The 24,978-nt window shown below is 46.2% G+C and overlaps 2 protein-coding genes across 2 annotated transcripts in view; one reads left to right on the forward strand and one right to left on the reverse strand.

Moving 5' to 3' along the window:
• The window catches only part of LOC309397742 (uncharacterized protein), a 295,216-nt gene that overhangs the window by 189,245 nt on the left and 80,993 nt on the right, over window positions 1-24,978 (forward strand). The window lies entirely within an intron of this gene.
• LOC309397281 (alpha-2-macroglobulin-like) overlaps window positions 1-24,978 on the reverse strand; it is a 90,333-nt gene that overhangs the window by 12,977 nt on the left and 52,378 nt on the right. Inside the window, exons 20-29 of the mRNA XM_081963152.1 lie at window positions 21,500-21,626; window positions 18,403-18,524; window positions 16,132-16,183; window positions 13,150-13,233; window positions 11,837-12,013; window positions 10,337-10,421; window positions 8,086-8,242; window positions 6,022-6,096; window positions 2,580-2,745; window positions 122-357 (exon numbers count right to left, since the gene is read on the reverse strand). Coding sequence (XP_081819278.1) covers window positions 122-357; window positions 2,580-2,745; window positions 6,022-6,096; window positions 8,086-8,242; window positions 10,337-10,421; window positions 11,837-12,013; window positions 13,150-13,233; window positions 16,132-16,183; window positions 18,403-18,524; window positions 21,500-21,626 — 1,281 coding nt within the window. The remainder of the gene's footprint in view (window positions 1-121; window positions 358-2,579; window positions 2,746-6,021; window positions 6,097-8,085; window positions 8,243-10,336; window positions 10,422-11,836; window positions 12,014-13,149; window positions 13,234-16,131; window positions 16,184-18,402; window positions 18,525-21,499; window positions 21,627-24,978) is intronic.

Consider the following 24,978-nt stretch of genomic DNA (forward strand, 5'->3'; position numbering starts at 1 on the left):
AGCCCTGGTGCGTTTTGCAACCCAGCTTAAAACCCCACCTCTCTGGCGGGAAGTCATTTTCTCCCAACCCAAAACACTCCCGGCGTCCAACATATCAAACCCGCAGAGGGGAGCCACCAACCTGCGTGGAAGAGAATCCTCCGGAAGGATTCTGTTGTTTGGTAAGCCATGTCACAATATTGGTGGGGATTGCCAAGTTGTCCTGGGACACTGGCGTAGTTCTCCTAAGCAGGGTCAGGTAAGCCATGAGTACGTAGGAGGTCATCTCCACCTCGGCTGAAAGAGCTTGAGGCTCGTAGTAGAGTGGCTTTTTCACCTCTGGCTTTACGGGCCTCTCCCAGTGAATGGAGCCGTCGTCTTGGGAGCCAAAAAGAAGAAAGAGTTAAGTCTTTGGATTCAGATCATCCATCCAAACCGGTTTACAGGGAGTCCTCGACTTACAACATTTCGCTTAGTGGCCGTTTGGAGCTGCAACGGCACTGAACAACAGCGACTGAGGACCGTTTCCCCCCCCCCCATTTATGACCTTTCCAGCATCATGTGGTCAAAAATTCAGATGCTTGCCAACGGACTCATACTTATGACGGGTTGCAGATCCCCGCTTGCGACCTTCTCACAAGCAAAGTCAATGGGGAAGACGGATTCACTCAACAACCGTGTGGCTAATTCAAGAACTGCAGCGATTCATGTAACAACGGCGGCAAGAAAAGTTGCAAAATGGGACAAAACGCACGTAACCAATTTCTAGCAAACATAAACTGGGGGCTCAGTTGTGGTCGTAAATTGAGGACTAGCTGCGTAAAGGCCTCTGTACTGAAAGAATGGGATGCATCGAGAGGTATAAGAGTACAAAGGTAATCCTCAAGTTACAACTGTTCATTTAGTGACCAAGTTAAGTTATAATTGCACCAAAAATAGTGACCAATTGGACTCATATGTCTGTTGCAGTAGCATCCCCATGGACATGTGATCCAAATTTTGGGTGCTTGGCAACTGACTCGTATTTATGACGGTTGCCGCGTCCCCTGGGTCATGTGATCCTCTTTTGCGACTTTCCGACAAGCAAAGTGACAGGGGGAAAGACAGACTCACTTAACAACTGCAGCAATTCACTCAACAACGTGTCACCGGGGTGGGGGTTTGGAGGGTTATTATTTTATTATTATATTATTTTTCTTTTTATTATTTTTCTTTTTTCTTTTATATGGTGTTCTTATATTTCTTCTTTTTATTTTTATATTTATATTGTATATTACATTTTATATTTTTTGTACCTCTTGAGTCGCCATGTGCAAGTTAGGCGATGGGATGGGCTGCTACAGATTAGCTACGGCTAACGTTAGCTAACCCATAGCTAACATTCGGAGGCTGTTTCGGAGAACCTCAGAACCCCACCCTTGGCTGGCCCCGCCCCCCCAATCCCTCCCCCCCCCCCGCCCCACCCCTTACCTCCCAGGAGTCTCTAGGCTGCCCGTTTTGGATGCAAAGTAATGTAGAAAATGTATATTCAGGGCTGGGCTTCAAAAATTTCAGCAAATGGGTTCTCTGCCTGGTGGCTGGCTGGGCGTGGCCATAGTGGGCGTGGCCTAGTTGGTGGACCCTCCAGAAGGGTCAGCCTTCAGCTTCTATTGGCAAACTTGGCTGAAAATATTGTAAGCTGAAGCCCAACGCATCTGCAGGACATCAGACCAGAGAAGGCTGAGCTACGTGGATCTAGGAAACGATGCCTCCCCCCCATGAGTCTGGAGGGGGCCAAGGGGTCCTAGATTTCCCTTGAGAGCAGTGGGAAATATGCCTTGCCTGAACTGGCTAATTGGCCAACAAAGATGACCCATGAACACATATATTCCCTCCTCAGACTACCTTGAGGTACAATGTGCTCCCACACCCCGAAGATGATCCATTTGCACTGTCTGTCAGCACAATCCCCGAAACGTGTGTTGGGGTCAAGGCCCACAAGGAGTTCGACATTACATCCAACGTCAGGTAATTCTCTCTTCAATAGGTCGCAGCCAGTAATGGGCTGCTACGGGTTCCCCCAGGTTCGGGCGAACCTGTAGCGACAACCCGTAGCTAACGTTATGGGCGGTTCTGGGAGGGGGAAAAATGGGCCTCCTGGAAGTTTCGGAAACCGGCTCATTTCCGGCCTCCGGAGGCTCTCCAGAGCCCGGGGGAGGCAGTTTTCACCCTCCCAGAGGCTCAAGGAAAGCATCTGGAGCCCGGGGAAGGTTAAAATGCACACAGACACACACACACGCCGTGGTGCCTGAGGCCAACTAGGCCACTCCCACCATGGCCACGCCCACCCAGCACCCAGCAGAGAACCCGTGGCTGAAATTTTTGAAGCCCACCTCTGCATATACGTTTTCTAAATAAAATAAAACTGTGGCATGAAAGGTCATAAAAAGGGGACCCATTTAACTTAGTCAGTGAAATTTGGGGTTGTAAGTCGAGAACTGCCTGTAAGAAAACAAAGTCACCTACATCTCATGGATGGATAAAGGTCCCCTTTGCCCATCTCTTGGGCCGGTTGCCCTCACAGTAAATCCACTCACTTCTCCCACTAGTGTTTTTCTCACCTCCTTTCACAGCCTTTCCCTGAAGACTCTGCAGTAATGCTGTCACTTTGTCCTCCTTATGAGCCAAAGCAAAAGCGTACGCCAACAAGGCCTGGGTGTAGATGGGGAGATCTTTCTGCTGGGATACAGTCTCCAGGCAAAACAAAGCATTGCGCACCACAGAATGCTGCAGGGAGAAAGAAGGAAGACGTTCATCTTGAGCATTGACCCCCCACACACACACAAATTTTGTTTGTTTGTTTGTTTTATTGGATTTATATGCCGCCCTTCTCCCAAAGGACTCAGGGCGGCGTACAGCATTAAAAAACACATATTACAAAACTTAAAAGGAAATTAGAAACAATCCAAGAAACAAACCGAATGAATATAACACCAACATTTTAAAAATTGTATAAAATTAACAGGCCAGGCCCCCAGGAACCCAGTTCCGCGGAGAGATTTTTTCCCGTGGACCGGAGGGGCTGTTTTTTGGCTCCTAATAACCACCTAAGTAGATATTATAGGAGGTAAATATTACAGTGTAGGACAGCGATGCCAGAAAGGGAGAGTGCGATTTGTGCGCACACCACATGCACATCATGGACATGGCCTGGAAGAGAAGCTGCCCAATGGGCTTGCTCCCGCCAGGAAAGTAACTTCCGATTTCTGGCTCATGCATTTGCACTGGCCAGCTGATCTTCCGATTACTGCCATGCATGCGCACACGATTATCAGCTGGCCAGAGCGTATGCGCACAACAGAAACCAGAAGACCAGCTCTTCTGTTGCACACGCAAAGGACAGCTGATCATTGTGCGCATATGCGTGCCAGAAACCCACCACGCGTGCCAGCTGACATGTCTTCGCGTGCCACTTTGGGCATGCATGCCATTGGTTCGCCATCACAGGTATAGGCGATTAAATATAGTACAGTAGATGGGAGAGTACAGGGGTCAGCAAACTGCAGCTCTGGAGCCGCATGTGGCTCTTTCCTCCCTCTGCTGCGGCTCCGTCACTGGTCGGCGCCACAATTTTAAGAGGAGCTTCCGGTGGAGGGTGGAGGGGGGGGCAGAGAAGCAGAGTGCGCCAGGAGAAGACTCTATGGCAAGGGGAGAGTTTTCCAATTGTCCCCACAATTGATAGGGCTTTTGGTTATGACAGGTAGAGGAAAAAGTATGCCGGGCTTGGAGGAGACTCTATGGTGTGGGGGGAACTGAACTTCCGGTCAGCTCCAGAATTGAACAGGGGGCTTCCGGTTACGACCTTTGTAGCTCCCGGTGTTTTCTTTTCTGTGGGAAACGGGTCCAAATGGCTCTGAGTGTTTACGTTTGCCGACCCCTGATATAGTAGATAGTATACTATAGTATAATATGGTAGGTTTTGTATACAGGTAGTCGACATCTGACAACTGTTCGTTTAGCGACCGTTCAAAGTTACGACGGCACTGAAAAAAAGGGACTTAAGACCCTTTTTCATAGTTACGACTTTTCCAGGATTCCCATGTGATCATGTGATTAAAATTGGAATGCTTGGCAACTGGTTCATATTTATGATGGTTGCCATGTCCCAAGGATCCTGTGATCCCATTTTGTGACCTTCTGACAAGCAAAGTCAATAGGGAAGCCGGATTCACTTAACAACCGGACAACAACAAAGTTGTTAACAACAAAGTTACTCACTTAATCAACTGCAATGATTCATTCACTCAGGGAGGCAAGAAAGGTCATGAAATGGGGCAAAATTCACTTAGCCAGTGTCTCGCTTAACAACAGAATTTGGGGGCTCAATTGTGGTCACAACTCAAGGACTACTGCAGTATAACATGGTAGGTTTTGTATACAGGTAGTCGACAACTTACATCCATTCTTTTAGGGATCTTTCAAAGTTACAGTGACCCCAGGATATATGTTAAAATTATTAATATGAAAGATGTTTATTGAAATGAAATTGCCAACACCATCAACGTTAAATGGAGCCCACTCGGATGCTGAAATACACCATGTAAATGAGATGAAGAGTGTGGAAGAGGGAAGAGAGACAAGAGGAGGAAGAGAGGGTTAGGAGGTGGGGGGAAGAGGAGGAGAGAAAGAAGGAGTGGAAAGGGGAGAGAGGAAGGGGAAGTAGAGAAGAGAAGGAGGACAGAGGGAAGGAAAGGAGATAGGGAGGAGGAGGAGAGAGGGAGAAGAAAGTGATGGATACAAATATGGTGTATGGCAGGGGTGTCCAAACTTGGGAACTTTAAGACTTGTGGACTTCAACTCCCAGAATTCCCTAGCCAGCATGGCTGGCTGGGGAATTCTGGGAGTTGAAGTCCACAAGTCTTAAAGTTCCCAAGTTTGGACACCCCTGGTGTATGGAGAGCAGAAGAGCTTTTGGGGGTTGATGGTAAGACGAATTGACCTAATTATTATTGACCTAATTATTTATTGGTATGAAAATAAATAACAAATAAAAACTTTTTTTTTTTTAAGTTACAGTGGCGCTGAAAAAGTGACACGATTGCTTTACACGCTTACAACCGCTTCAGCATTCCCAGGGTCATGTAACCAAATTTGGATTCTCGGCATCTGATTCAGATGACAGTCGCAATCTTCTGACCAGCAAAGTCAATGGGAAGGCCAGATTCACTTAACAACTGCATTCACTTAACAGCCAAGACAAGAAAGGATGCAAAACAGGGCCAAAACTCACTTAACAACTGTCTTGCTTGGCAAAGGAAATGTTAGACTCAATTGTGGTTGTAAGTCAAGGACTACCTGTATAAGTACCGTATTTTTCAGAGTATAAGACACACCTTTTCCCCCCTTAAAAATGTGTGGCAATGTTGGTGCGTCTTATACATCAAATGCAGCCATTTTTTGCCCTCCCAAAGTCCTGTCCCCACATCAGCAGGGCTGGGGGAAGGGAAAAATGCCCCCGTTTTGGTGAAAAATGGGCAAAGAATGGGCCATTTTTCACCAAAAATCAAGTGTTTTTGCCTCCCTCCACCCCTCAGAAGCACTCTGCAGGCTTCAGCAGGGCTGGGCGAAGGGAAAAATGCCTCTATTTTGGTGAAAAACGGGGGCGTTTTTGCCTTCCCCCAGCCCTGCTGAAGCCTCCAGAGTGCATCTGGGGGCCGGGGAGGACAAAAACTTTTTTTTCTTACTTACCTCTTTGAAATCTTGGTGCGTCTTATACACCGGTGCGTCTTATATTCCGAAAAATACGGTAGGCCTTGCGTAACATAGTATGGTAGATAAATTCTGTGGTCATTGTATAAAGGACCATTTATGTTTTAGATAAAGGTGGAAAAGCAAACTGGCCAAGATGGCAATGGCAGAGCTGATGTTTGGATGCAGTCAATGAAACTCAGCCAAGAGCATCTTGACTTTTATTATGCTCAGGGGCAATCAGCTTCAGAGGAAGCTTTCTTGAGCGATGAGTTGCTAAATTGGAGTCTGTGGGAGGCGAAGGCGGCTTCTTACCGTGACAGGCAAGGACATCTCCAGCAAACTGATGGTGACGTAAGTTGACAAGGTGGCCTCATCATCAACTCCGCCCTGTGAGGAAGAAAATGGGATGGAGCCATCACCACCACAGAGTGCAGGAAGGGCAGGTCCCATCTCCCCAAGTCTCTTTTCCCAACCTCCAGCTATGGGGACTTCAATTCCCAGAATTCTCCCTCCTGAACATATTGCTTGGGAATTCTAGGATCTGTAGTCTCCCTCAGGTTGGTGGAGGTGAGATCACCATGTAACGCGCAAAATTGGGAGAGGTGTCGCTCAGGTTATCTGTGGAGATTCTCAGTCATCTAGGTGCTGATTATCTCACAGGTGCTTCTTCCAAAAGGCAAGTGGACTTTTTACAATACAATACAATAGTAGAGTTGGAAGGGACCTTGGAGGTCTTCTAGTCCAACCCCCTGCCCAGGCAGGAAACCCTATACCGTTTCAGACAAATGGCTATCCAACATCTTCTTAAAGACTTCCAGTGTTGGGGCATTCACAACTTCTGGAGGCAACTTCTGTTCCACTGATTAATTGTTCTAACTGTCAGGAAGTTTCTCCTCAGTTCTAAGTTGCTTCTCTCCTTGGTTAGTTTCCACCCATTGCTTCTTGTTCTACCCTCAGGTGCCTTGGAGAATAGTTTGACTCCCTCTTCATTGGGCCAACCCCTGAGATATTGGAACACTGCTATCATGTCTCCCCTAGTCCTTCTTTCTCTTAAGCTAAACATACCCAGTTCCTGCAACCGTTCTTCATATGTTTTAGCCTCCAGTCCCCTAATCATCTTTGTTGCTCTTCTCTGCACTCTTTCTAGAGTCTCCACATCTTTTTTACATCGTGGCGACCAGAACTGAATGCAGTATTTCAAGTGGTTTTTTGTGGTTTTTTGGGTGTGTGTGTGTTCAAAAATGTTTTACTTCTCATCCAAGAAGCTTCTTCAGTAGAACTGAAGAAGCTTCTTAGATGAGAAGCAAAATGTTTCTCCCCCACAACCCCCCAAAGGATTAAAAACCAAGAAAGTCCAGTTTCCTTTTGGAAAAAAAAAGCACTTTTGTTACTCAAGTTGATTTACATGCAAATGGTCCCTTAGCTCAGTTCTGTACTGCTTCGCTGTATACGTATATCTTTCTCCATCTCGGCTCTAGTAATCTGCACCTTGGTTCCTCCTGATAAATCTGACTACGGTTGCCATCATCCTCATATAACAACCACCTTTTCTCCATATCTTCCAACCTGATCGTACCTCGACAGGTCAAGGGTCCACTTGAAGCCCCCCCTTTGTCCCAAAAAGGGCTACATCATCAGTGATGGCGAACCTTTTTCGCCTCGGGTGCCGAAAGTACACATGCGCCTGCTATTACATGTGCTCGCGTACCCACCCCCATAATCCCCCCAACGCGGTACCCCCTGCACATGCATGCATGACACACACCCCTTTGCAGCCCTGCGCAGGCGCGTATGTCTTCCTTGGAGCCTGGGGAGGGCGAAACAGCCCGTTTCCCAACTTCCAGTGGTCCCGGGAGTTCTGTTTTTCGCCCTCCCCAGGCTCCAGAGGCTTTCTAGGAGCCTGGAGAGGGTGAAAACGGCTTCCCCTGCCCCCCTCCTTCCCCGGAGGCCCCCTGGAATCTGGAAATGGTCCGTTTTCCAAATCCTGGCTTGCACGTTGGGTTGTTTTTCGCCCTCGGAGGGAGGAAATGACCAAAAATCAAGGCCGAAATCAGCTGTCTAGCGCACACACGCACGCTGGAGCTGGGAGGGCGCCCTCAGAAATGGCTCTGTGTGCCCCAGGTGGCGTAGGTTCTCCATCAGGGGACTAGATAGCCCTGCGTCCAATGCCACTGCTCAGTGGCCCAACCCTCAAACCCTCAGGCCACCTCTTAATATTATACTGAACTTACGTTGGTTGAACAACCAAACAAACTGAAACCTGAACTATTGACAAACGTGGTTAATATCATTAGAATGCTCCTTTTCTTTGTGCTGTTTGTGTGTTGTGGACCCTGGTGCTATTTTGACCATTTCCCGGGCTGCTTTTCTCTGTACCTTGAGCGCGTTGTTCAGGAGGGAGCCGGTGCTTTGGAAACAGCCATTTGGTTTCTGCTTTAAGGCCAGGAAGGTCTGAGCGTCAAGCAGGTGCCGTTCCTCCACAGGGATCTTTCCCTTCATTTGAGAAAGGCATTTCAAGACAAAAGCGGTCAACCTGCAAGAAAGACAAGAACGCAGCCTCATTCATTTGTTTGTCCGTTCCAGCCTCTGGGCACACTTTAAAGCAGCGGCCCCTCCAACCTTCTGGCCGCGGGAGATCATGGAGAGAAGCTTTTTCCGCGGACCGGATGGGGTATAGATTTGTGTGCTGCTTGCGTCCCGTGGACGGGTCTTCGCTTGTTTGCATGGCCCGATTTCTGGCATGCCGTGACCTGGTGCTGCCCCATGGACTTGGGGGTGGGTGGGTGGGTTGGGGAGCCCTGCTTTAAAGAACAATCTTCCCTGCTCGGTGTGCAATAAGCCATTAAAATTCAAGGGTTTTGGGGGCGGCCAGCAGCCAGCGGATCTGGCAGCAGATTCCGACAGTGGGGAGGGTTGGGGAGGAAGATGGGCCACTCCTGGAGTCTGGGGTAGGCTCTGATGAGGGCTCTGTGTCGGAGGCAGAGAGGGGGCCAGAGCCGTATGCCAGTTATCAGCTGCCTTCAGAGTCAGACATCAGTGAGGCAGACGAACAGCTGGAGCCTGTTCCCAGTGTGCACATGCGCAGAGTTGCCAGACAAAGGGAACAGCTAAAGAACAGGGGTCGACTTGGGAGTAAGGCCACATGCCCCCCTCCCAGGAAATAAAAGAGGAGCGAAAGGGGAGTGGAGTTTGCAGGAGGCCATTAGTTCATTCCTGCATTCTTGCCAAGTATCGCAGCATCTGAAAGATATCAGCCTGGCTACTCTCCAAGCCTAATAAAGGTTGGTTTGTGAACTATCTTGAAGGACTGTGGGCCGAGACTTTGCTGGAGAGGAATTCACTGTAAATTAAATAAAAGGGGTTTATCAGGATGAGGACTCGACTTCCTGCTGCTGGGAAAGCCCAAGTCAGAACAAAAGGAGACCTTATCGCCTTTACTTATCGTTTGATCTCCGTTATTTCTTGCCTGGCCTTCTGGTACTGTGGAAAATAAATTGATTCCCTCTTCTTTGTGGCAGCCCCTCAAATACTGGAACACTGCTATCAGGTGAGGCAAGTGAGGCACAGCTCACCGCTCTCATCATGAAAAGAAAAAACAATGTAAAAGGAAAAAGCTGAGCTAGTTGGTGCCTCACCGTGGATGACTCTGCTTAACTGTTTAAAAAAGCCTCTAAAAAGTGCCCTCTACTATGAGGCAGGAGAACTGCATGCCTCCTCTAGTCTGACTTTAGGCGTTTTATGATCACTCGAGCAGAGTTAAGCAAGGGTTAAAAGCCTAAAACTTCCTGACATAGTTGAAGCAGCAGTTCTCCTGCCTCATAGTAGAGGGTGCTTTTTTAGAGGCTTTTTTAAAACAGTTAAGCAGAGTCATCCATGGAAGCCAGGCAAAGAGCCACGCTGTAGCACACACACTTTCCCCCTCTTTCTTTTGCAAGGCTCGGATTGGCTCCCCTCCGGCTTCTCTGCCTCTCCTCTCACCCCAGCCTGCCAGCAGGAGGTGAGTGGGTGGGCTTTATTGTATTCCAAGCATTTCCCACCCAGACAGCAGACTGAATTTGCAATGGTGGAGGTGTTTGGGGAAGGCAGCAGGGGAATGAGGGGGATGGCAGAGGAGCTGCTTTCAAGCCACTGGAAAAGATATCCAATCCAACTTTTGTGTGTGTGTGTGTTTGTTTGAGAGTGAGTGAGAGAGGGAAGAGGGTAGGAGAGGTAGTCCAATCCAACATGTGTGTGTGTGTGTGTGTGTGTGTGTTTGTGTGTGTGTGTTTGTGTGTGTGTGTGTGTTTGAGAGGGGGAGGAAGGGAGAGAGAAACAAATGCTGTCATTTTAAATCGGAACTGAGCATGCCTGGCTGTGGAATTCTGGGAGTTGAAGTCCACAAGTCTAAAGATATTTGAAACCCACCACTGGGTCAGTGCCTCACCAGCCATAAACCTCACCTCACGTCACTGCCCATACCAGCATTTCTCTGGTCTCCTATTCCTGCCCATTACAAGCTTCCCCTGCAATCAGGGAAATCTTTGCCTTGCGAACGATACTGGCCAAGATGAGAAATTCATTTTCTGCATTCACACACGCGTGTAAACCTGCAGAGACAACCTCAGAGGCAAACGCTGTGAGACCTTACCAAACATTTCCAGGCTCGTTGTTCCGTTCCCCAAAGGTGCTGTAAGAACCGTCAGCATGCTTGTAGTTCAACTGTCTCTGATAGCCTGCAAACGGAGGGTGAATGTTAGTTTGTATTTATTCAATAAATGGCGAAGCCTTCCTTGAGTCAAGTTCAGGGATGGGTGACTTTGAAGGCGTCCATGTTTGCGTTTTGGCATTTTCAGAAATGGCTATAATCATTTTCTGCCCTCCCAGCCTAACTAGAAGCTTGGGACTTTTGGGTAATCTCCTACACAAATGGTGACCATGCCCAGACTTCTGAGGAAGGAATGGCAGATTGAAGATGGCTCCAGAAAAAGGCAGAGCCAATAAGCAAACTGAAAGGAGACTGACTCTTTGACAATTCCTCTCCAGCAAGGAGAAGACTTGAGATCACCCACAAGTGCTCCGGACAGTTGCTCCTTGCACAGATATCACAGCAGTGTCGCCTCCATTCAATTTAGAGGCCTGGGAGATGAGGGAACGCTCAAACCATGATCAGCAACTTCAAGGATACTGGGTTCATATATTGTACTTCCTTTTCTCATTACTTCCGAAAATTGCTTGTCAACTAATTTTTAGCTATTACAAACCTTTGGATCAACAAGTCTGAAAACACCAGGTAAGTTTCTTTTAATTCTTAGTGAAATAAATTGTAATTAAAACTTGGATTTTAGAAAGTTACAAATGGCCTAGGAGTCGAGATAAATTTGAAATACGATTTGGGAATTAGTTAGAAAGAATTCTTCCCATAGACTTTAAAAAATTGGAGGCTAGGGGGAATTGAATGAAAGATTATAATCAAAGGAGAAGAACACTCACTAATTACATCAGAGGTGCCATTTGGGTAATAAGATAAAATAATATTTAATAAATGGACATATCCCTCTTCAATGAAAGGAAAATTACCATTATTATTTTTTCATTCTCCATTTTATAATCAAATCGAAAATAGGGTCAAAAGATAAGCAAACTTATCCCGAATTTGCTGCTATAATTATTTAAATCCATCATCATCATCATCTTTTAATGACTCCATAATCCCGTGGAGACGGGGCAACTGAATGGAGCTAGCAGAGTATTTAATGGCCAGATGCCTTTCCTGTTGCCAATGCAGAGTTTTGTTCCACAGATATATTCTCAATGTGCCCAGAGAGAGAAATATCGGCCTCTACCTAGGATCGAATTCACAGCCTTCTGATTGTGAGGCGAGAGCTCTACCTATACGGCCACCGCACCACTCCAGCTATATTGATCAAAATTGACCGCCATAAATTAATGTAATTCATCATTAGGCTGGTGGTTTGCTAATAATTCAGCTAGCGTCACATTTCCACGAATGCATATATTGATCCTTCTATTGGGCCCTGATTATTGAATGGATGGATGGATGGATGAATGAATGAATTCCTCTTGTTCTTCCTCCCCCCAAAGGAAAGCAGATAGAGGCCCTTCTGCATAATTCTGTAAATCTTCTTACCAGCCACTAAGTATCCAATTGCCTTCGACTTCGTTTCCTCAGTCAGCTGGCCAGTCTCGTTCAGATAGTCCAAGATGTAAATATTGGGGGCCAAGAGAGCCATATTTTGTTCCCCACAGCCAGAAGGCAACCGGAGAAGCTGGTGCACATTCTGGATGGCTGAGCTTAAGATGTCACCTGTGGCAGGCAAGAGAGATACGAAAGACATCAAGAGTTGGGAATACTTTGGGGAGTGAGGAGGCATTTCAACGTGAGGGAAACGGAGAATCCCAGAAAGTTAGGGAGAGGCAGATTTGGCCAGGGGACAAAAGAGCCAGAGAAACAGGGTTAGTCATTTTCGATTCTAGGGGGCGGTGCTCATCTCCGTTGCAAAGCCGAAGAGCCAGCGCTGTCTGAAGACGTCTCCGTGATTATGTGGCTGGCATGACTAAACCCCGAAGGCGCAGGGAACGCTGTTACCTCCCCACCAAAGGTGGTTCCTACTTTTCTACTTGCATTTTTACATGCTTTCGAACTGCTAGGTTGTGAGAAGCTGGGACAAGTAACGGGAGCTCACTCCGTTACGCAGGCACTAGGGATTCGAACTGCTGAACTGCTGACCTTTCTGATCGACAAGCTCAAAGACCAGAGGTGGTATTCAGCAGGTTCTGACCAGTTCTGGAGAAGTGGCAGCAGACATTTTGAGTAGTTCGAGGAACCCGTAAATACCACCTGTGACTGGCCCCTCCCCCATCTATTTTCTGCCTCCCGAGTCCCAGCTGATCAGGAGGGAATGGGGATTTTGCAGTAACCTTCCCTTGGAGTGGGGTGGGAATGCAGATTTTACAGTATCCTTCCCCTGCCACGCCCACCACGCCACAACCACAGAACCAGTAGTAAAAACTTTTGAATCCCACCACTGTCAAAGAGCCCTTGGAATGAAAATATGGAGTCCTTTTGAAGTGTTTAAAGAGGCTCAATTTATTCACTGGAAAACTGACAACCCAGGTTTGAGACCCGCGTGCTGTGCAACAGGATGAGCTTCCGCCCCAGCTCCTGTCCACCTAGTAGTTTGAAAGCACGCAAAATGCAAATGCAAGTAGATAAATAGGCACCACTTAGGAGGGAAGGTCATTGCCTTCCGCGTGCCTCAACATATAGCCATGACCATAGAAACATCTTGGGACAATGTTTTCTCCCTTGGCTTAAGAACCGGAAATGAGCAGCGCCCCCTAGAGTTGGACATAACTAGACGGGGAAACTTTTACCTTTCCTTCCCCAAGGAGAAGGAATAGCAGTTTGCACACAGATTCTTGCAACAGTGAATCACTTACCCAGCACACAGAAGTACGCCCTGGCAGATTTCTCCACTATGTTCTCTGGGACCTTCAAGGAAATAGGTGTGGATTTGCTCGCTTCTGCAAGCAAGAGAGAGAGAGAAGCCTGGATTGAGCCTCTTGCTAATTTTCTCATTTTCTCATTTAATCCGATGGATGGGGACATTTAAGAATTGGCCTCTCCTTTAAATTTCACAAGTTCTAAGACTCACCTGTAGCTCTAAGCAATAGCAATAGCACTTAAACCAGTGGTTCTCAACCTTCCCCAATGCCGCGACCCTTTAATACAGTTCCTCATGTTGTGGTGACCTCCAACCATAAAATTGGTGCCTCGGTTCCTAAGACCATCAAAAATATGTGTTTTCCGATGGTCTTAAGTGATCCCCGTGAAAGGGCCGTTCGATCCCCAAAGGGGTCCCGACCCACAGGTTGAGAACCACTGCCTTAGATTTATATACCGCTTCACAGGGCTTCACAGCCGTCTGTAAGGGGTTTACAGAGTCAGCCCCTTCCCCCTAACAATCTGGGTTTACATTTTGCCAGCCTCAGAAGGATGGAAGGCTGAGTCAATCTTGGAATCAGTGAGAATTGCACTGTGGACAGTTGGCAGAATTAGCCTGCAATACTGCATTCTCATCACTGCACCACTGGGTGCACCACTATGGCTGCATGTTTGTCCACCCCTATTCTATAGGGGGCCATATAGTTCTCTTTCTCTAGCAAAAGGCTTGAAATTTTGGGCTTAGAGTACTTAGAACTATGCCGCCTTCAGTCTGACCTGAGCGCAGTACACAAAATTATCTGCTACAATGTCCTACCTATCAATGAGCTTCAACCGCAACAATACACGAGCACATAATAGATACAAACTCAAGTTAAACCACTCCAAACTCGATTGCAGAAAATACGACTTCAGCAACAGAGTTGTCAATGCCTGGAATGTACTACCTGACTCTGTGGCTTCATCCTCAAACCCCAAAAACCTTAACCTTAACCTCTACTGTTGACCTCACCCCATTCCCAAGATGTCACTGCGTTAATTGTTTGCTAGCCGAGCTGAATAATTACTGCGCAGGTCATAGGCCCTTATCAGCAATGATTTACTGCGCATGCTTCTTAACACGTTTTCATAATACATCACACATTCCAGAGACTTCTTTCTTTTTGATCTTCTGTTCGTCTGCCAAGAAGGTGGGCGACAAACTGCTCTTGCCAAAAATGTAACAATTAGATAGATTTGTTTATTCATTTTATTTTCATATTAAAAGTTTGTTTTAATTAGAACTCGTTATTGGATCTTACTTTCGCTTTTCTGAAGATATGCTGTTTGGAAAGCCGTCGGTCTAAGACCTCATTAGCTCAGGGTGAAATTTCCCCTGACACAAGAGGTCTGTAATAAGCACACCAGCGTGCCCACCGTCCGTGCCCTACTGTCCCCCCTTACTTGTATCCATTTCCTGTACTCATAATCATGTTTATACTTATATCTGTTATACATGCTTGACAAATAAATAAAAATAAAAAGGTTTCTGCCTTGTATATAATAATGTAAGGATCATACTGTAGAGCCATGTCTCTCCAATTTGTCAAGTAAGACAGGTGGACCTATGCTGGTTAGGGAATTCTGGGAGTTGAAGTCCATATGTCTTAAAGTTGCCATGTTGGAGAAACAGCAATATATTGTAGAGGGCCAATTAATTCATTTTTACATAGATTTTTTTTAAATCCTCATTGAAAGGATGGGATCACCTTTCTGGGGTGGTGAAATGCTACTTAGGATTAGTTCTAGAGAACATGGTGAGCCCAGATTCAATTTTGGCCTGAAATCTCCAGCTGAAAATGCTCTAAAGGCTTGGCTAAAAGGTAGATTTTTACCTAACTTGTAACTATTATTGGGATCGTATTATTTCATGGACCGAGCCTGCCAGGCAATAAATATACCTGTTTAAGATGTTGAGGTGCCTTATGGGAAAAAAATCAAGAATATGGGAGCTTAAGCTGGCAAAGCTATTATGTCTATGGAGATTCTCAGTCTTCCAGGTCATAGATGTCTTAAAGGTGCTTTTTCAAAAGGCAATTGGACTTTCCTTGTTTTTCTTTGAAGATGTTTCACTTCTCACCCAAGAAGCTTCATCAGTTCTAACTGGTTGGTGGGGAAGGATTTATTTTCCTTACAGGCAGCTGGTCATTTGCATTCTTTTAGAGAGTTGTTGAGGCCACTTGGAGGTTTATCTGTGTCCTCAGGATCTCAGGGAAATGACTGAGAGGAAGATTTAGTTCTTAATCCTTCCATCCCCCCCACCATCTAGTCAGAACTGATGAAGCTTCTTAGATGAGAAGCGAAATGTCTTCATCTTCCTCAAGGAAAAAACAGTCCAGCTTCCTTTGAAAAAAAAGCACCTTTGAGACAATTGGCAATGCATTATACATCATAGTAAGCCTCTTGTTTTCCAGCTGGAAAGTAGCCAGTTCAGTAACCATTTAGGGAAAATAATGTGACTCTCTCATCATGCAGCTGGATAAAGTATGTATTCATTACTTTATCCAGCCATTCCCAATTTGGCCTCCTCCAGCTGAGCAGTCTCCATCTCCCTTATCCACAATGTTAGAAATTATGTTTATATAAAGCACCACACAGAGCAAACAAAGAGTACAATCACCATGTGCTTTACTGCTCAACTCCATAACTGTAACAGGAAGCTCTGCTCAGAACAAAAGAGTATAGAGGGTATATATACCATAGATCCAAACTTGTAAATACTGCCATCTACTGGCTGAACACTACTGCAGGTGCTGCATAGGAACACATTTCAAAAATGAATTCCAACACACAATAATACATCCTGACTGGGGACAATGAGATTTCTATGCCAACGCATTTAGAGGCCAGAAAAGGCTGAGCTCACTCTGGAGCTGACTTTGTGCATTAATCATGGAAGCTGCAGGAAGGAGAAATTGGGGCTGCGGGTCAATACTTACTGGTTCCACATAGCAAATTGTTGATGACCACTTCCTTCTCGATTCCTTCAGGCTTTATGAAAAGAGAAGAAGAGGGAGCAAGTGAAAATGATTGTTGGATATTTCTTTAAAAATTGCTAAATTATTTTCTGAATTTTTAAAAATCTCCTATGCCGATGAACACTGCGTGGAGGAGAAACTGTGGTGTTGTCTCAAGAAATAAAGTATTGGCAGAGACAGATGGACAGAGACTGAAACACCCCCCCCCCCCCCAAGAAAAGGTAGGTGGGGAAGGTGAGAAAAAAAGAAAACAGCCCTGCCAGGTTGGGGAACCACCTTCGACTTACGACAGTGGTGGGTTTCAAAAACTTTTAGAACCTCTTCTGTAGGTGTGACCTGCTTTGTGGGAGTGGCTTGCTGGCCATGTGACCGGGTGGGAGTGGCTAGCCAGCCATGTGACTGGGTGGGAGTGGCTTGCCAGCCATGCGACTGGGTGGGAGTGGCTTGCCAGCCATGTGACTGGGTGGGCATGGCCAACTTGTAAAATGTGGTGAAACTCACTTAACAACGCTCTTGCTTAGCAACCAAAATGTTGGCTCAGAAACTCTGGCATTTGAAGCACGCAAGTCTTAAAGCTGTCAAGTTACAAGACCCTTGCACCCCTAACCCTTAGGAAAAAAAAACCACAGGGGGGTTCAAACTTGACAGATTTAAGACTTGTGGACTTCAACTCCCAGAATTCCTCCTCCAGTCATGTTGGCTCAGGAACTCTGGCATTGAAGTGTGCAAATCTTAAAGCTGTCAAGTTACAAGACCTTTGCACCCCCAACACTTTAGGAAAAAAAAATCCCAGGGGTGTTCAAACTTGACTGCTTTAAGACTTTAAGTTTAGATAGGACTCTTAGAGGCAGGCAGGGCGATTGGTGAGCCAGCCAATCAGTGAGCGGCGGGCGGGGCAAGCGTGGTGTGGACGGGCGGGGGGGAGGGAGCTGGAACCGGTTCTAAACGGCACGGTAGATTTGTGGAACCTCTTCTATAGAAGAGCTTAGAACTGGCAGGAACCCACCCCTGACTTACGACCTCAGTTGAGCCCAGAGGTTTTGCTGCTAAGTGAAGCATTTGTCAAGTGAATTCATCTCCATTGCACAGCCTTTCTTGCCACAGTTGTTAAGTGAATCACTGCAGCTGATAAATTGGTAACACGGTTGGTAAGCGAATCTGGTTTCCCCATTGGCTTTGCTTGTCAGAAGGTCACAAAAGGGGACCACAGGGTTGCACCCAGGATTCTTTTACTGCAGGTTCGCTCAGGGATGCGCTTCGGGGAGGGTGCGTGCTTAATATGCGCGCTATGCGCACATGTGCAATAATGAAAAAAAATTGCTTCTGCGTATACGCGGAAGCAAAACCCAAAATGGCGGCACCTTCGGCGGTGCCGATAGAACCGGTTCGGAGGTGTGGGGGGGCCGAGTTACTATCCATTTGGCCGTACCGGTTCGAACCGTTAGGAACCCACGTCTGGTTGCACCTGGCTATTACTTGGACGGAAGAATACCAGGAAGACAAAAGGTGGTGGGATAGAGAGAGAAGTGTGTAGAAAGTTAGCACCCACCCCTTTCTTTAAAAAATGAAATATTTTAGGAAATATTAAAAAGGCAGACTATTATATTTCCCCTAAAAGAGAAAGAGAAATCTTAAGGGAGACAGAAACTCAGCTCCAGCTCCCTGCCCCTCCCCCCCCAGCAGATATTTGGTGCCCATTAAGGACTGGGTCAGCCAATATACAAGAGAAAACGCCTTCAGCTCCAGGAGGATAGGATTATCCTTTAGGGCAAAGCCATTCAACCACAATAGGAACTGCGTTGCATCAGCCCAAGTTTTAACCAAGCTTGACTCAGAAAATCTTCAAAGATAGCTATGACCTCTGACTACAGCCAAGAGAATACATGCTCTTGCCACAGGAACAGGAAGCTCAAGGGCAAAGCCCAAGAGAGGGTATAAAAGCCACTTGCTCTCAATCCTATGTGTTCAGCTGCCCAGAACCACCCATATGCTTTTGCTACACCAATAAACCATCTTTCCTATCAGCCTCCATGTTTCCAGCGTCTTTCTCCCCACTTGGAACTGAAGCCGATGGATATTTCTTCGAACAAGTGGGCAAAAAAAACAACCAACCCCTTTCACGCCGTCATCAAGAAAACTTAATTTACTAGGAAACATAGCTCTGACTTTAATGTATCACTACTCCCAACTCCATCCTTGCCTTCGCCACCCATGAGAGCAGCCCGTACGTACCTCGACTAGGAGGGTTTTGATAACAATGTCCCTTTGTCCTTTGGCAGGCACTTCCGCGATTTCGTTCCCACAGAGCTGGCTGGATTTCAGGGCCTCTGCGATTACAGTGAAGTTGACTTCCCCTGGAACCAAAATGGACACTTAGTCAGGTGTATTCCCCAGCTTGCTTGACCATCTACGAACCGTGGTGGCGCAGTGGTTAGAATGCAGTGCTGCAGGCTGCTTCTGCTGACTGCCGGCTGCCAGCAGTTCAATTCTCACCAGGCTCAAGGTTGACTCAGCCTTCCATCCTTCCAAGGTGGGTAAAATGAGGACCCAGATTGTTGGGGGAGCAAGAGGCTGACTCTGTAAACCGCTTAGAGAGGGCTGTAAAAGCACTGTGAAGCGGTATATAAGTCTACGTGCTATTGCTGTGGCTATTCTTTTTTCCCTTTATTTCTTGTTTTGGGTAAGGACAAACAGCCAGTGAAACTCTAGGGCAGCATGGCTGGCTGGGGAATTCTGGGAGTTGAAGTCCACAAGTCTTAAAGTTCCCAAGTTTGGACACCCCTGCTCTAGGGAGTTTGAGCCGGGTTTACACAGTAAGAATTATAGAGGCAGTCCTCGACCTACGACCACGATTGAGACCCAAATTTCCATTGCTAAGCGAGACAGTCGTTGCATGAGTTTCGCCCCATTCCCTGATGTGGTTGTTAAGGGAATCTCTGCAGTTGTGAAGTTAGTAACACGGTTGTTAAGAAGGGAACCCGGCTTCCCCATTGACTTTGCTGGTCAAAGGTCGCAAAAGGCGACCAGGAGGCTCTGGGACAGTGCAACCGTCGTAAATGCGAACCAGTTGCTAAGCATCCAAATTTTGATCATGAGACCATGGGAGTTGCTGAGAAGGTTATGTGAAAAATGATCCCAAGTCCCTTCTAACTTTGAACAGCCACTGATCCAGATCAAGGACTACCTGTATAGGGGTTTCAGTGAGGTTATAGTTATAGGCACAGGTAGCCATCAAACTCTTTTTCTGTCTCTGTCTATATACAATACAATAGTAGAGTTGGAAGGGACCTTGGAGGTCTTCTAGTCCAACCCCCTGCCTAGGCAGGAAACCTTATACCATTTCAGACAAATGGCTATCCAACATCTTCTTAAAGACTTCCAGTGTTGGGGCATTCACAACTTCCGGAGGCAAGCTGTTCCACTGATTAATTCTTCTAACTGTCAGGAAGTTTCTCCTCAGTTCTAAGTTGCTTCTCTCCTTGATTAGTTTCCACCCATTGCTTCTTGTTCTGTCCTCAGGTGCCTTGGAGAAGGACTCCAAGATCCCTTTCACAGTTACTACTACTGAGCAAGGTACAATCTATACTGTACCTGTGCATTCTGTTTTTGTTCTCTCTCTCTCTCTCTCTCTCTCTCTCTCTCTTTGTGTGTCTCTCTCTCTGTCTCTGCCTCTCCCCCACCCCCTTCAGACTTCTTCTGAACTTTGTGCTTGAAGTGGAAAGGAATGAAACTCTGATTTTGGGTTTTACAGATGAGATTGATAGATCTTTATAGAAATGGCTTGTTCATGTTATTATGAAAAAACTAAAAAGTTGTGATTTGATGTTAATGCTTTTTTTTACTGCAACGGAGAGAGTTGGAAGTCAATGTTTCTTTTTCTTTCTTTTTTTCTTTTCCTTCCTCACTTTTCTTCCCTCACTTCCTCCCCACCATTTTCCTATTTACTTTTCCATTTGCTAAATTATTTGCCAAACAAATAATTCCCTCAACACTGTCCAACTATTTACTAAGTCTGCATTGCTATGACTATGAGTCTTCTCAACGTTCCTAACATCCATCTCCTCCCACTTATGACTGCAGGACTGTAACTTTGTTGTTTGTATCATTACAATTTATATTGTTTCCTAGTATGATTTGATTGCTTATTTGTACCCTATGACTATCATTAAGTGTTGTACCTTAGGATTCGTGACGAATTTATATTTCCTTTTATGCACACTGAGAGAATATGCACCAAATACAAATTCCTTGTGTTTCCAATCACACTTGGCCAATAAAGAATTCTATTCTATACAATACAATACAATACAATACAATAGTAGAGTTGGAAGGGACCTTGGAGGTCTTCTAGTCCAACCCCCTGCCTAGGCAGGAAACCCTATACCGTTCCAGACAAAGGGCTATCCAACATCTTCTTAAAGACTTCCAGTGTTGGGGCATTCACAACTTCTGGAGGCAAGCTGTTCCACTGATTAATTGTTCTAACTGTCAGGAAGTTTCTCCTCAGTTCTAAGTTGCTTCTCTCCTTGATTAGTTTCCACCCATTGCTTCTTGTTCTGTCCTCAGGTGCCTTGGAGAATAGCTTGACTCCCTCTTCTTTGTGGCAACCCCTGAGATATTGGAACACTGCTATCATGTCTCCCCTAGTCCTTCTTTTCATTAAACTAGACATACCCAGTTCCTGCAACCGTTCTTCATATGTTTTAGTCTCCAGTCCCCTAATCATCTTTGTTGCTCTTCTCTGCACTCTTTCTAGAGTCTCCACATCTTTTTTACATCGTGGTGAACAGAACTGAATGCAGTATTCCAAGTGTGGCCTTACCAAGGCATTATAAAGTGGTATTAACACTTTCTATTCTATTCTATTCTATTCTATTCTATTCTATTTTGTATCTTTTGTTTTACAAATCTTTTAAATTGCTTTTACATTTAAAACAGTGCAGCACCGCAAAATCATAGTGACCATACAATCGCATTATACGCAGATAATCTCATCCAATAACTGTCAGCCTACTTAATACATTATCTATCCTTCTATCCAATCACATTATTTACAGTTTGTTCCAGTCTTGTCACCTTGTCTTATACCAATAATAAAATCTGTTCCAAACTTTATAATATTCCGACTCCCTCTTATTTTTTTAATTCAAGGGTGAGACTATCTACTTCCACACTGGCCAAAATTCTATTCTATTTTGTATCTTAAAATAAGATACAAAATAAGGCTTATAAGATAATTTTATCTTATAAGCCAATAAAAAAAAGTATCCGGAAAATATGCATGCCGAGGCATGAGCCTAAGAAGCCATATATGGCCATCACAACTTACCGATAGTTTGGAGAATAACCTTCCAGGAGACGGTTTTCCTTCCGTCCACAGGTAGACAGTAGGAAGCCTGTTCCTTGTCCACAGGGGTAGCAGTGTAGTCGGGAGAAAGCAGTAGCGATATGCTGACCTGTTGATGACCAGAAAGGAGTTAGATGGAGAAGATCACCGTGGCCTCACGGGTACACAGCACAAGGAGGAAGAGGAGATGAACGCCTCACATAATGTCAGATGGGCCTCCAGCAGATGTGGAGAATCTGAGGCCTTCCACAATCTCGCTCAACTACAATTCCCAGCCCCGCTGGATAGCAGTTAACTCTGAGGAAGGCCTAGAACTGTACTTCAACAATATCAGTTCTAGGTTGCATGAATCAAAGTCACGAGAAGGGTTATTACCACTTAATAATGTCGTACGTAGAAGGGTGGCTCAGTGGCTAAGACGTTTAGCTTGTGGATCAGAAGGTTGGGAGTTCGGCGGTTTGAACCCTAGCGCCGCCTAATGGAGTGAGCTCCCCGTTACTTGTCCCAGCTTCTGCCAACCTAGCAGTTTGAAAGCATGTAAAAATGCAAGTAGAAAAATAGGGACCCCCCTTGGTGGTAAGGTAAAAGCATTCTGTGCGCTTTCGGCATTTAGTCATGCCGGCCACATGACCACAGAGACGTCTTCAGATGGTGCTGGCTCTTTGGCTTTGAAATGAGATGAGCATCGCCCCCTAAGAGTCAGGAATGACTAGCACGTATGTGCGAGGGGTACCTTTTTAAGACTACACTTAGAATACAGTACTACAACCAGTTTTCTCAAGGGTGCTTTTTCAGGAATCAACTGGACTTTCTCAGTTTTCTTTTTTCTTTTGAAGACATTTTGCTTCTCATCCAAGAAGCTTCTTCAGCTCTGACAGGATAGTGGAAGAAGAAGCTGACAGAATGAAGCTTCTTGGATGGGAAGCTAAACTTCTTCAAGGAAAAAAAAAACTGGTCAGTCCCGTCTCTGACCAATGCATTACAAAATATTTACAGATGCATTTACTCCGTTTTTAGCCATGTGTGTGCGTGAGCATGGACTCTTTCTAAATTCTATGGTCTGGAAGATGGAGGCATCAAAATCATGCTTTTATCATTCCTCTTCTGTACTTTTTGAAATTAGCATTTTGAAAGCATCTCACATCACCTAATTTCCCCGATCAGAAGGTGAGCTATAAAGAGGAAGGGAGATGCTCAGGGTTGGGATTCAGCCGGTTTGTACCGGTTCGGGCAAACTGGGTGTTCATTTTGCATCTAGGAGTAGAGCCTTCTCTGTGATGGGCCCAACCCTCTGGAATGACCTCCCCCCCCGACATCAGAACTACCACCGACTTCCGCTCCTTCCGACAAAAACTTAAGACTCACCTGTTTCGATTAGCCGGCCTGGCCCACTCATAGTTTTATCTTACCTCCTGGCAGATATTTTAATTGGGGAATTTTATGGGTAATTATTTTAAATTCAATTTTTGGGGGTATTTTTAGGGGTTGTTTTTAAATCTGCTCTTAATACTTTACTTGATGGTACAGTTTTATATAGCCTCCTCTATTTATGTATTTATGTATTTATGTATTTACTGATATGTATCCTATTTGTGTTTTAGCCTGACTGTACACCGCCCCGAGTCCCTTTTGGGAGAGGGGGCGGTCTAGAAATACGAAATAAAGTAAGTAAAGTAATCTGGTTCACCGAACCCTTGTTGCAAGGACTGGCTTGCCCCGCCCACCCCACCCCTCCCCTCCCAGGAGTCTCCACGCGGCCTGTTCATCATGCCAGGTAAGTTCAGGGCGCACGCGGAACCTCTGGGAGGGTGAAAAACAGGCCTCCCAGAAGTCCAGAAACAGGTTTTTTTTCCAGCCTCGGGAGGGCCTCGGGAGTCCGGGGGAGGACATTTTCGCCCTCCTGAAGGCTCGGGGAAAGCCGCCTGGGGAGGGCGAAAAACAGGCCTACCAAAAGTACTAGAAGTCTGAAAACGGGCCTGTTTGTGGCCTCTGGGGGGGCTTCCGGAGCCCTTGGGATGCCGTTTTCGCCCTCGTGGAGGCTCGGGGACAGCCTCCGGAGCTGGAGAGGGCAAAAATTGCCCCCAACCGTGGTGCAGGAGGGTGTGTAGGCCACGCCCACCATGGCCACGCCCACCCAGCAACTGGGCAGAGGACCAATTGCTAACATTTTTTCAATGCCACCCCTGGAGATGCTACTTATGGTTAAATCTGGGTTATTCAAGAGCACACAAGGAATCTTAAAGTTGGCTTGTGATAGACTTTGCCTGATATGCAGACTGGTTCAGGGAACAAAGTGTGGTTTGCTTTAAGGCAGGGGTGTCCAAACTTGGGAACTTTAAGACTTGTGGACTTCAACTCCCAGAATTCCCCAGCCAGCATGGCTGGCTGGGGAATTCTGGGAGTTGAAGTCCACAAGTCTTAAAGTTCCCAAGTTTGGACACCCCTGCCATAGTTTGAAGCCCCAGTTCGCTATGGACTTCCTGGTTGTGACTGTGATGGGTGAAAGGACACACATAATTGATGCTTTGATGGATTTTTTGCCTGGTTTATTTTTCTCCTTTGGCCCGTCTCTAACCACCCCAACAAAGAGAAATGAAAAAAAGTGTCGAAAAGAAAGGAGAGAAGGGCCAAAACTGGAAAACCAACCACAGTTATTTTCACCCCTACATTCCTGGTTTTGGGAAATCATGCTTCAAAAAAGCTTTGGTTTAAATACAGGTAGTCCTTGACTTATGACCACAATTCAACCCAAATGTCTGTCATTAAGCAAGACAGTTGTTAAGTGAGGGTTTCCCCCCATTTTATGACCTTTCTCACCACCGCGGTGAAATGAATCACTCAGGTTATTAAGTTAGTAACCATGCGGGTGACCGCGGGAGATAATAACCATTCTAAATACATGCCAGTTGCCAAGCGCCAAGATTTTGATCACATGGGGTCATAAATGTGAAAAACGGTCATAGGTCCTTTTTTTCAGTGCCACCGTAACTTTAAACGGTCACTAAATGAACTGTGGACTGCCTCTATACGCAGCCATGCCTCCAAAGAGAGATCAATGCAGAGAGAAAGAGAATGGAGGGTGAAGAGATGGAAGCAGGGGTGGGATTCAGCCGATTCGGACCGGCTCGGGCGAACTGGGTGCTAATTTTACATCTCTTTGCCGAACAGATAGTTGCAAGCACTGGCTGGCCCCGCCCACCCCTCCCCTCCCCTCCCAGGAGTCTTCACGCGGCCCGTTTTGGATGCCAGGGAAGTGCAGGGCCCGTGCAGAGGCTCTTGTGGGGCAAAAAATGGGCCTCCCGTAAGTTCCAGAAGTCTGGAAATGGGCCCGCTTATGACCTCCACAGGGCCTCTGGAACAGGCCATTTTCGCCCTCCTGGAGGCGCGAGGAAAGCCTCCAAAGTGGGGAGTGTGAAAACACCCTCCCTGCCCCCTGCCGTGGTGCAGGAGGCCGAGTAGGC

The sequence above is a fragment of the Natrix helvetica genome (genome assembly GCF_964273705.1).
Source record: "Natrix helvetica genome assembly, chromosome: 1".
In the NCBI taxonomy this organism is placed as follows: domain Eukaryota; kingdom Metazoa; phylum Chordata; class Lepidosauria; order Squamata; family Natricidae; genus Natrix; species Natrix helvetica.